Here is a 12856-nt window from a genome sequence, read left to right as displayed (position 1 = left end):
CAACTTTTAGCTAAGTATGATAATGTTATGAAGCAAGTTTTGAGTATGCCAAATGGATCTATAAAATATTTAAGCCATCAAATTCAAAATGAAGTCATACATTGCCTTGCAACACATTTAAAAGCCACTCTTACTGCTGATATTAATAGTTCACCTTTTTATTCAATTATAATGGATACAACACAAGATATTACTAAAAGAGATCAGCTCAGTCAAGTATTTAGATAAGTAAACATTATTAAAAATGAAAAAGATGAAGCCACATCAATTGAAATTAAAGAAGTTTTCTTGGGATTCACGGAAATATATAACCACACTGCTGCTGGACTATATGAAGAAATTTTAAATCTGTTAGAAAAACATCATATAAAATTAAGTAACTGCAGGGGTCAAGGTTATGATGGTGCGAACGTCATGAGTGGGATATACAATGGGGTTCAGGCCCTTTTTAAGAAAAATCAACCTAATGCTATGCATATGCATTGCGCAGCTCATAATTTAAATCTTGTTATTAACGATGCGGTTAAATGTTGTGTTGAAGTTGCTTCATTTTTAGAAGATGTGTATTCATTTTTCGGAAATAGCATAAACAGGTGGGATCTACTATCCAAATATACAGGAGAATCACAAATAACATTAAAAAGGTTAAATCCAACGCGATGGGCAGGACGATTTACTTCTCTTTTCGCCGTTAAAATTCGCTTTCTTGATATAATGAAAGCTCTTTCCGAGATATCAATAACAAGTACAAAACGTGAAGAACGCGAAGAAGCAGTACGAATACAAAAAAATATGAGCAGTTTCGAATTTGTTTTTTTATGCGTGCTTTTGTCTAAAATCCTTAATGAGGTACATATACCATCAAAATTGCTGCAAACTAAAAATTTAGATCTTACGGCAGCTTCAGGTTCTCTAGAAAATGCCAGCAAAAATTTAAAACAATATAGAAAGATGTTTGATTCAGCAAAACTTGAAGCGGTAGAAATAGCGACTACGTGGCAGATTCCTGCAATATTTTTTCAAAAAAGAAGAAAAATTGTGAAAAGGCATTTTGACGAATTATCTACAGATCACCGTTTTGATAGTGAGGAAATTTTTCGCATCAATATTTTTATAAAAATTTTGGACGTCGTTATCAACCAACTCGACAATAGATTTAAAGGAATGCAAGAAGTGGTACAATTATTTTCCTGCATCCATCCAAATAAATTAATGGTAATGAAAGAACGTGAGATCATAAGCTGTGCAGAAGCCATTCAGAGAAAATATAGTGAAGATATAACAACTGAATTTCCGCTGCAAATGGTTATGGTAAAGTCAATGCTACACGATGAAATATCAAAAATATCATTTATACGTGAATTGGCTGACCTTTTAATAGTAAAATTGTCAACTATAGCTGCAAGCGTTCCACAAGTGATAACAGCATTGTTATTGTTTCTTACATTACCTGTTACTGTTGCATCAGCTGAACGTTCTTTTTCGAAACTTAAAATAATAAAAAATTATTTACGAAATACCATTGGTAAAGAACGTTTAAGCGACCTTGCAATAGTTTCTATTGAGGCAAAAGCGGCTGGAAAAATGGAAATGAAAAACATCATTACCGATTTTGCCAATATGAAATCAAGGAGGAAAGTTTTCACTATTTAAGTTCGGTTAAGTTTTAGTTTCGTTTTGAATTTATCTTTATCTTTATTTAATTTTTTGTTTTTAAATATGATATATGAAATAAATATCTATTTAATATGTGAAGCTTTATTTTTTTTTAAAAAAAAACATTCTTTTGCGGGGGGGCCCAAATTTTGAAGTTCCGCCACTGCTCACAACCTCAAGGTGTCCTGCAGATATATCTATTAAATAATAGTTAAAAGATTGTTTCAAACTTACAAAGTTTTATGTAAAAGTTTTTTAAAAAATACTCAAAAATTACAACTTTGGGACCTAGTATGGTAATGATCAGCTAGTGATCCAAATGTAACCATTTGGATCACTAGCTGGACTTGACATTAAAAATACAAAACGAACAGGTATAAAAAGGAGGGTAAATCATGCTGAAAAAATTACTGAATCACCATATAAATCTCAGCTAGAAGAATCTTTAACTTTGAAATATAAGGACAGGCAGCCACGTAAAAAGTTTTGTATTTTATTTTTTTATGTTTAACTATTGAAGTTATGTAAAATATTATTTTATCAACTACTTATGAGCTTGTAAACATGAATTCTTATTTAAACAGAATTTAGAAATAATCATCGAAATCATAGAAGTTAGTAATCATTTTATTTACAATTTTACTTTGGAAGCACATTTTTCTAATAAGGTTTCTGTTTTGGGTGATGTATTCATACTTTACTAAAATAGGTAGTTCAAAAATTATTAATCTTTGCTATTGCAACGCCCTTAATTAAATGCCAATTAAATGTAACAAATTCCATTTAAGAGACAATTACTTTATACAATGCAGATTTATAGCTGTTTATAATATTTTAATTATATTAATGCGTTTTCAGCAAACGTCTTGTAAAGTTGTAATTTTTGAGTATTTTTTAAAAAAACTTTTACATAAAACTTTATAAGTTTGAAACAATCTTTTAACTATTATTTAATAGATATATCTGCAGGACATCGATATGCATGATTTTTTAACGTTATTAAAGCAACCATTGTCTATAAACAACAAAATAGCTTAATACGCCGAAATTACCCTACTTTACCGTATATATATATATATATATATATATATATATATATATATATATATATATATATATATATATATATATATATATATATATATATATATATATATATATACTTTACCGTATATATATATATATATACATACATAGTCAAGTTAAAAACTATTTTATTCTAAGATAATAAAAATTTTTCAAGATGTTATATATATATATATATATATATATATATATATATATAAACATTTTGAAAAATTTTTATTATCTTAGAATAAAATGGTTTTAAACTTGACCCAAAGTTCTTTTTCTCCGAACTTTTATTGGATTGTGACAAGCTCTAAATTTCGAACAATTACTACAAGACGTCCGCAACACTTTCACCGCTCCATCTTTTGTAATAAACATTTCGATAGCCAATATTTGACGAATGTATTGCAAAAAAAACAGCAACTATTGAGAGAGTTTGTGAATCAAGCGCTATTGTTAAACCGGCGACTGTAGAGTTTTTGTTCGGCCTTCCTTCATGGTGTAAGGACGATAACGAAGTTTTGTTAAAATGAGCGAGCCTGATGGCTTCTTTAATTGACAGTTTTTTGGGCTCCAAGCAAAATTTAGTGACATTTAAATTTATTTTCGACGAATTGCTGATGATTTTCTTCGTTGCAAAATATCCACTTTCGAATTTTTTAATATATTTTTTACAAAAATCTGTAATAACCTTTGGGATGATTGATTTATGAGAGCCATTAAAAGAATACTTCACATCTGTATCACATTCTTGATTAATATATGATGATAACGGCGCTTCAAGGATATCACTTGGGTTCGGAATCAATGATTCTGGTGCTAAGATACAAATATAAATTATATATATATATATATATATATATATATATATATATATATATATATATATATATATATATATATATATATATATATATATATATATATATATATATATATATATATATATATATATATGTATATATATATATATAAATTTTAGGTCAATTTTTTGAGAAAAATTAAAACATGGTTACATTCAAAAATGGCGCAGAGAAAGCTCCATTCCTAATCTAATCTTTTTTGACAACAAAATTATGGTTTAAGATATATGACAATCTTGTTGAAACTTCTTTGGACGTTGAAACTTCATCTTCTTTTGGATGTTGTTGACCACCTGTTCTAGAGCCTACTGCAGTATTATAATCAAAAAATCTTCTCCTTTAATCCCACCATTTTCAAAAATTATTAATTAGCATAAATCATAGCAGTAAAAAATCATTCCACCGTGAGCGATTTTAATGAAAATTTTTTTAAAGTAATTTTTTAAAAGAATTGAGAGAGAGTTACGGATTAATTTTTATATTTTACAATCAAAGATACACTTTCCTAATGAATAATCAATTTTGTATTATTTTATAATTGAATAATTCTTAATATATTTATATTTACTAAAACCTTTTATAACTTACATCAAAACATTATTAAATATCATGGGAATTTTATAACTACTTGCGTACAAAATGACGCAAAACATTTAGAATAAAGATATTGGCGTAAAACTCCAACATCGGATTATCTTTTTTTATTAGTATAATAAGCTTTTTTTTTTTTGTTTTTTTTTGTTTTGTTTTTTTCATATACTAATTTGTTTATAAGACACTCGTACTAGAAGCCCCAAGATCTTAAGATACTATTAGTACTAAGTTACTTTTCGATAAGAAACTTACTTTATTAAGAGTTCGAGGAATATTTCCAAATTTGTGTTCTGTTCAGGGACAAACCTGAGGATTATATTACATTGAATGATGTTGATGGAATTCAAATAATTTTAGTTGACAGTAAAAAATTTATCTTACTTGTTGACATGTTTTTCAAATTGCATTTTTTTTTTTACTTTTTTTCTCTTTTGATACTTAAGAAACTCTTAAGAAACTTTTAGTACTAGAGTTGTAAAAAAAAGTACCCTTTAAAATAAGAAACTTTTGTAGTAAAATTTACTTGGTTTCTTATAAAAAGAAACAGACAAAAAAACAAACAACAAAAACGTGTAATTTCATCAATTGAACTCACCGGAACAAAATTCTTTTGGGCAATCTTCGCTCTCAATATATATTCCTACACATCCTCCTGTTCCAAAGGCACATTTTCTTTCCCGGTATTTAGAACCACTGTTACAATAATTAGATTGGCTGCATCTTGTCCATTCTCCCCATTGCAACCAATCTTACAAAAAAAAAAGTTCAATTGAAGACAAAATAATTCAAAAACGCGTAACGTATCCCCCGTTTTTTGTTTTGTATATCAACCCTTTTTTTTTTTTTTTTTTTTTATCAACTTTCAAATGAATTGATTTTTTTTCTCTCTCTACTTTGGCTCTGAATTATCTCAAAAATACAACATGAAAACAAATCAAACAAAAAAGTGACAACTCAAAAATCCTGTCGTGAATAAAAAAATGTTCAGAAAAATGGAACATTTGATGTTTTTCAGTAAAAGTTCAGATGTGACATTTTGAATACATCATAATTTTTAGGAATTTGCCTACGTGTATTTTAATAAATAAAAACGTGGGAGAAGTTGCGTTACTTTTATAAATACGCGATTATTTTTGTAAATACGTGACCATTTTCAGGTACAACAGGTGCTTTTTAACCTTCGATTTTACTGCGCATCGTAAAACTTATTTAAAATTTTTTTTCTGGATTAAAACGATTAACTTTCTACAAAAATACTTTTCGCGCCAGTTTTAATTATTGTTAATATTTTTCATTGAATTAAAAAGAATTTTTTTTTTATCGTTGACGTTATTCATTACAGTTAAAGCTTTTGTTTACAAAAAAAGTTTAAATATTTACCTGTTGTAAATTGAACGTATTCGTCGTCTGCGAATACATTGTAAATAAATAAAATAAAAAACGAAAACCTTCCTAACTTCATTCCTTAACACATACCTAACGTGAACACATACCTAACGTGATTTCTTGAGTTGTTTTCTGTATAACTTATAATCATTCAGATGTTTAGAAAACTTCTTGTAGATCAACTCAAAAATTCACGAACTTGAGAAATATTTTTGGCAAGTGACAGTTTAAAAAAAAAAGCAAACAATAACAGGCTTATTTTTATTAGGGAAAACAGAGTTTTAGGAATGAACAAGGACCGATAATCGATTATTTGCGTTTATTTTAATACTCTTTCTAGCATTCACCTATTTCTACGACGATTCATATATGTTTTAGGTCAAGGATCGTTTCGCCCTGAGCAACAAAAAGATGCATTAAAGTATTTTAACCATCAGGTGTGGGCTCTTCATGCAACTCATCTGTTTATCAACCGGAATGTGATAAAGTTACGGAGATGAAACTAGAGGTGAAGTAACAATAGGAAAATCGATCGTTTATAAAAGCAGTAGAAACCAATTTTAAAGCATAAGGGCACAATTAGCTTGGCTGCTGTGGAAATACTGTTTAGTTTCTTGCCTAACGGCAATCATACCCATAGTATACATATGAAAAAGCATTTAGAGTTACATAAATGGTTCAATAAAAAACTGATAATCATATTACTACAAAATAGTGCTGAATTCCTTACTTGCGTCATCCGTTAATGCAAAAAGAACACTTAATACCTGCTAACAGGATTATGCTGGTTATCTGATGTATAAGCAGCGATAACCTGCGTGAGTTTTGAGGATGTAAAAGATTAAAAAAAACTCTAGGACACATTTTAAGACTCAAATTTCACGAAAATTTTCTGCAGTAAAAGAATTTGTCGCTGCTCGTTACACCGCGTAATTTTGCAGTTTTCTAAATTACGGGGTAAATGAGCGGGTAAGGAGGGCCATTTCACCTACCAAGTTTTTAAAAATGCAATAATAAGCGCATTAATAATTCCTTTTTTTAAACCATTTCACCGGTTGTTATTCGTTTTTCAATTATTGCAGCGATAAGATATCAATTTAACTTACCAACCTCGTACTTTACTCTTTTTTACCCAAACCTCCTACGGTATTTTTTTAAAAACGCTTTAAAGGGTGAGGAGCAAAAAAACATAATGAATTAAAGGGAAAAACACGAGATTTTGTAAAAATAAGAACAGTATTAAGTGTAATTTTGAGCAGGAGAAGATTTTGACATTTTCTTCAGTGAGCAATGTTAATTCTACCTATTTCAACAACCTTTTTAATCTTATTCACTTGAAACGAGTCGATGTCAGCGATTTAGACAAGAGATTTTCCCTTCAATCGGCAAAATAAACCCTAGTGGAGGTTAAGAATCGATCAATAGTTGTTTTTCATAAAATCCGTTTCTTGATCATTATTCACGTTTTCGTTTTCTTTGAGAATGAAAGCTTTCATCGTCCCTTTTAATAAACGATTTGCTTCCATACCATACAGGTCGAAGCTTTCTCTTCGGAATAACATTCCAAATGTGAAAATGCAACTGGTATTCATGAAACTTTACTAAAGAGAAATAGTACTACCTACTGAATTCCACATTCTTTCGGTTTAGAAAGCTCCTCAGCGTTTTCAGTGAATTTAGCAACAGATGGGTTGCTAGGGTTGTTGTAGTTGCTTGATGCCCTACTACCCTTTAAGCTGTATTTTTCACGAATATTTGACCGGAGCTTTTCTCGTTCAATGTTTCGTTTTTGTGCGCGCTCTTCGCGTTCTAATTTTTCTTTCTCCTGGCGTCTCTCCATATCTTTAAGGAAGTTCTGGCGTTTTATCTCATTTGCCTTTTCGTCATCTTCTGACCAAAGCGAACTCACATTTTTTGTCATATCATTTTTAAGATTTGATGCTTTAGTCTGTAAGAGTACCTGTGTCATTTTATCCATTTTTGTATTATTTCTAAAAATAATCAAACAGCATTTAGTTAATAAACCATATTTGCATTTGAAGACATCACAACTCGTTTCGTCTTACGGAAGTTATAAGTAACTTGCGAACAAAAACAAACTTTCAGATCTTTTTTTTTTTGAAACAAATTTTTTTTAAAAAAAAAAACAACTTTTATTTACTGATCTTCATCGCATTAAAGTATATTGATAATGGTGGTCTTTGTGCTTTCCATCTAAAAAAGAGTTAATCCAACCGTGTTTTTTTTTTTTTTTTTTTTTTTTTTTTTTGCTCGAAATTCTCACCTCCTTGCGAAACGACTTTCATTTCTTATGTTTACTTACACTGATCAATTAATCCAACTATCCGGTTGAATTTAATTATCAAAGACACTCCTTCACAAACTAATTATACACACTTCTCCTCTACGATATTTTTTTAATATGAATGTAAGTTGCATAACAGTTAACGTTATTTATAAAAGTAATTACCCACTTATAACAAAAATTTCCATATAATTAAGTATTAAACTCTTTAATGTCGAAACGCGCTTAAAATTTTACAGGGGAAAGTTTCCCTTTTTTTCCCCACTTTTTCGGGATTTCTGTTTTGATTATAGAAAAAAGTAAATTTTACATAATAATAGAAAAAAGTAAATTTTACATAATAATAGAAAAAACTAAATTTTATATAATAATAGAAAAAAGTAAAGTTTATAAATAATAGAAAAAACTAAACTTTATATAATAATAGAAAAAAGTAAAGTTTATGTAATAAAAGAAAAAACTAAGTTTTATAAATAGAATAATAGAAAAAAGTAAAGTTTATATAATAATATAAAAAAGTAAATTTTATAAATAATAGAAAAACGTAAATTTTATATAATAATATAAAAAAGTAAAGTTTATAAATAATAGAAAAACGTAAATTTTATATAATAATAGAAAAAAGTAAGTTTTATAAATAATAGAAAAAACTAAATTTTATAAATAATAGAAAAAAGTAAAATTTATATAACAATATAAAAAAGTAAAGTTTATAAATAATAGAAAAACGTAAATTTTATATAATAATAGAAAAAAGTAAGTTTTATAAATAATAGAAAAAACTAAATTTTATAAATAATAGAAAAAAGTAAAATTTATATAACAATAGAAAAAAGTAAAGTTTATATAATAATAGAAAAAAGTAAATTTTATATAATATTAGAAAAAGTGAAGTTTATAAATAATAGAAAAAAGTAATATTTATGTAATAATAGAAAAAAGTAAAATTTATATAATAATAGAAAGAAGTAATTTTTATATAGGGTAAAGGAAGGTATGTTCGTGATAAATTAACTAGATGTGTAATTACAAAGTCAGTTTCAGTAATTTTACTTAATTACTTTAATTGTTTGATGTACATAGAGTAAAGTTACTAGAATCTATGCAGTTTTGGGATTTTAAGTCCTTTGATAAGTTTTTATAAAAGCTCAAAAGTCATTGAGAAAAGTTAGGTAATTTTGTGATATGATATTTAATTTCGTGATAGTGGTTAGGTAATTTCGTGAATACACAATAATATTTAAATTTTTCTTTATTAATTAAGTATAACATCTGGTATAATATAACAAAAAATATCAACACTTGTTTTGAATTCATAACTATTCAATCAGACTTTAAGTTCATAAAATATAAATATAGTCAGGCTTATTTTTTTTTACATCACTGTTGTAACTTTTTTTACAAACACCGCACTCCCAATCATCATCTTTTGAAGCATTTTTATTTTTTTTACTTTTTTTAGAACATACAGGAATAGAATCCTTTGAAGTTAATGGAATAGGTTGATCAGGAGGAGTCAGACACTTTGCACTTGAATCCCTTTTTGGCCTATTAGGGTTAGGTGTGGTTGGCTCTACAGATGGAATAGTTAACAATGTTTGTATAGCAGTATTACTGTGTGGTTGAATTTCTGTACTTTGAATCTCTCTGTTTGTCAATTGAGATGGAGCTATTGCTTCTGGAGGAATGGCATTTTTATTTAAAGGGCAAATGCCACTTTTTTTAAATGCATTTTCTATATTTTTTTTAGAAAAGCTTTTAATAAATGCTGGATTCAATATTGTATGAAAAGTTGTCCGATTTGGATAGGCTTTACTGCAAAAATATTTGCAGATTCGTATAGAGAAAGATATTATTATCATTTAACTATATAGTTATATCGTGCTTAAAACAATTTTTAATGTCATTATATTTAATAAAAGAAACATGATTAAAAATGTAAATTCATTTGAGGTGAAAACGTTAAGAAAATGTGTAACTGCGATAAGGAATCATAAGTTATAGGAAGTTAATAAAAAAACAAAAGTTTTACCATTAAATCAAGCATCTTTTCTAGTTTAATATTTAATAAAAATAATTTACTTACCTTAAAACACAAGTCTGGAAATAAAAATGTTGGACAAGTACTCCAAACAAATGTGCTGAACGCACGTTAAATAATGCTAAAGAATGTACAAACTGATAGTAAACAATTGACGTATCACACGCACCCAACGACTATTTGTGAATCGACAGTAGTACCCCGGGGTACCATTTGACGCAATTTCGATGTTTTTGACTAATAGGTATGTTCGCTACAAATGCCGAGCGAAATATCACGAAATTACATATATCACGAACATACCTTCCTTTACCCTATTGATAGAAAAAAGTAAAATTTTTATAATAATAGAAAAAAGCAATTTTTATATATTGATAGAAAAAAGTAAAATTTATAAATAATAGAAAAAAGTAAATTTTAAAAATAATGGAAAAATGTTAATTTTGTGCAATATTTTCCTAAGATAATCATCAGTTGACGTTAAAGAGTTAAAAAATAGATTTCCCCATGAAAAAGAGGCTTGAAGTTCGTCATATGATTCACAGAGCTCTAACAAAAATCAATTTTCCATTGAGAGGAATATTTCCTTACGATCGAGGATTCCTCCATGGAAAATAAATTCTTGTTTATTATAAAATTTTTACATTTTTGGTTTGAAGAAAAATTTCATCTTGTGTTTTTATAACAGGATCTTAAAAAAATCTTTCACCAGAAAAAAAGTCTAAAACAGTTTTAATAAAGATACGTTTTTAGTTTCGAAAGCTGTTCAATTAACTGTTGTTAAATAAGAGCCTAAACTGATTAGTGACCGATCCGGATAGAAGAGGGGGGAACAGGGTAATGTTACCAGAATTCAACCCTCCTCCTATTTCCCCACCCCTACCTCGCACTAAAAAAAAATTGCGCCGAATCGAGTGCTTACATAATGGCTTAACAGTTCATTTATTTTCGGAACATTTACTTCCATCTAGAAGTTAAAATATTCATTTGTCTACATTAAGGACAACTTATATACATAACCACCTAACATAAGACATCTTTAAAACGTCAGTAACTTATCTTTAACTCGTCTAGTCGTCTGCAACTAGTTAAAGACCTGTTTAAGACGGCTTTTACACGTCTTTAAGACGTCTTCCGACAATCAGTTTAAGACGTCCTTAAGACATTTTAACAAGATGTCTTTCGGAATAACCAGTTTAAGATGTCTTTAATCATGGAAGTATAAGAGATGGACGTGTAGCGAAATTTTTTTTTTTGAAAACCATGCTGGTTGCGCATTTTTAAAAATCTATTGTTTTAAACAAATAGAAATTTAATTCTCTTAAAGTCTGTCGGATTCATCCAAAATTTTTGGTCTTGCCTAACCAGTCACTTCAACTTCCTTTTACTTATTAAAGATAACAGCAATAGAACCAAATTTTAAGCTGAATTTTATATAGATAGACTTTCTTAATATTTTAAGAAATAATGCGGTTGATGAAAAGAAATTGAGATTATTTTACTTGACTGCTTTGGTACATGTATAACTTGAGAGATAAGAAATAATGCAAAATATCAATTAGTTATGTAGCAGTTTATGAATATTATAAAATTTTCTATTTGGGTTTGCTCGATTAGAAACTTATATATATATATATATATATATATATATATATATATATATATATATATATATATATATATATATATATATATATATATATATATATATATATTTATATATATATATATAAGCGCTATTTTCGCACCCACCTACCCCCCACCCCCACCCCCTATTTTTATTACAGATTATGAAAGATCGTCGTTTAAAAATAAGAAAAAGTATAAAAAACAATATTTTTAGACCAACTTAATGTACTCTAAGCTCAATTTGAAAAATTTAAAAACTCGTACGAAAATGCGAATTTCGTCATTTTTTCAATGCGATGACGATTTTAAAAAGATAAATGTTGCAGTTATAGCCCTAGTTTTTATTTCTTGGTCGTTGCATCATAATTTCCGCTATGATTAGCAATGGAATGAAACGTTAAAAATTTTAAAATTTAAACAGCAGTGAAAACCACGTTTAATTTCTAAATAATTACTTTCACTTTTTAAGTATATATATATCAATGATATATTATATATGCTAGATGTCTAACTTCAATCCGAAAAGTGAAGCCGTGGAAGCCATTTCTAATTCGAGCAAAAACTTGTATTTTTATCTTTTATTTCGCACGTCGGACATAGCTTTTGCCCTTATTACAAATGGTGGATTCAATTTGTAAACATAAAAAGCGGCTTCACTTTTCGTCCAATAAAATCCCGCAAGTTAGACATCTAGTATATATAATATATCATTGATATATATATACACACACACGTTTTAAGAAGTCAAGCCCAGTTTAAGACATATCAAGACGTCTTAAATTCGTATTTAAGACGAATTGTTACTGGGTGGGTACATACATACATACATACATACATACATACATACATACATACATACATACATACATACATACATACATACATACATACATACATACATACATACATACATACATACATACATACATACATACATACATACATACATACATACATACATACATACATACATACATACATACATACATACATACATACATACATACATACATACATACATACATACATACATACATACATACATACATACATACATACATACATACATACATACATACATACATACATACATACATACATACATACATACATACATACATACATACATACATACATACATACATACATACATACATACATACATACATACATACATACATACATACATACATACATACATACATACATACATACATACATACATACATACATACATACATACATACATACATACATACATACATACATACATTAAATTGCTAAAATATTTTTTGATGATGTTTGTCCATA

General features: G+C 27.8%; 4 protein-coding genes across 4 annotated transcripts; 1 reads left to right on the top strand and 3 right to left on the bottom strand.

Moving 5' to 3' along the window:
* The first annotated feature begins 414 nt into the window (after positions 1-414).
* LOC149876922 (zinc finger MYM-type protein 1-like) lies at positions 415-1654 on the top strand. The gene has a single exon (XM_090074555.1). The coding sequence runs from the start codon at positions 415-417 to the stop codon at positions 1651-1653; it is 1239 nt and encodes a 412-aa protein (XP_089930681.1). The 3' UTR covers position 1654.
* Positions 1655-2966: 1312 nt separating this feature from the next.
* LOC149876921 (uncharacterized) lies at positions 2967-5767 on the bottom strand. Its single transcript, XM_090074763.1, has 3 exons — positions 5565-5767; positions 4780-4932; positions 2967-3546 (listed from the first exon to the last, which is right to left on the bottom strand). The coding sequence occupies exons 1-3, from the start codon at positions 5644-5646 to the stop codon at positions 3056-3058; spliced, it is 726 nt and encodes a 241-aa protein (XP_089930889.1). The 5' UTR covers positions 5647-5767; the 3' UTR covers positions 2967-3055.
* Positions 5768-6798: 1031 nt separating this feature from the next.
* On the bottom strand, positions 6799-7548 carry LOC149876920 (uncharacterized). The gene has a single exon (XM_090074765.1). The coding sequence runs from the start codon at positions 7546-7548 to the stop codon at positions 7192-7194; it is 357 nt and encodes a 118-aa protein (XP_089930891.1). The 3' UTR covers positions 6799-7191.
* Positions 7549-8949: 1401 nt separating this feature from the next.
* On the bottom strand, positions 8950-10225 carry LOC149876919 (uncharacterized). The gene has a single exon (XM_090074647.1). It carries the CDS (start codon positions 9735-9737, stop codon positions 9216-9218), a length of 522 nt encoding a protein of 173 aa, XP_089930773.1. The 5' UTR covers positions 9738-10225; the 3' UTR covers positions 8950-9215.
* Positions 10226-12856: the final 2631 nt, after the last annotated feature.

This window comes from Hydra viridissima, unplaced genomic scaffold (assembly GCF_058129835.1).
Source record: "Hydra viridissima isolate aposymbiotic clone 2 unplaced genomic scaffold, HvirCarnegie_v1 scaffold_17, whole genome shotgun sequence".
NCBI lineage: Eukaryota > Metazoa > Cnidaria > Hydrozoa > Anthoathecata > Hydridae > Hydra > Hydra viridissima.
The sequence above is the reverse complement of the archived record's forward strand: the minus strand, read 5'-3'. Positions and strand labels throughout refer to the sequence as shown.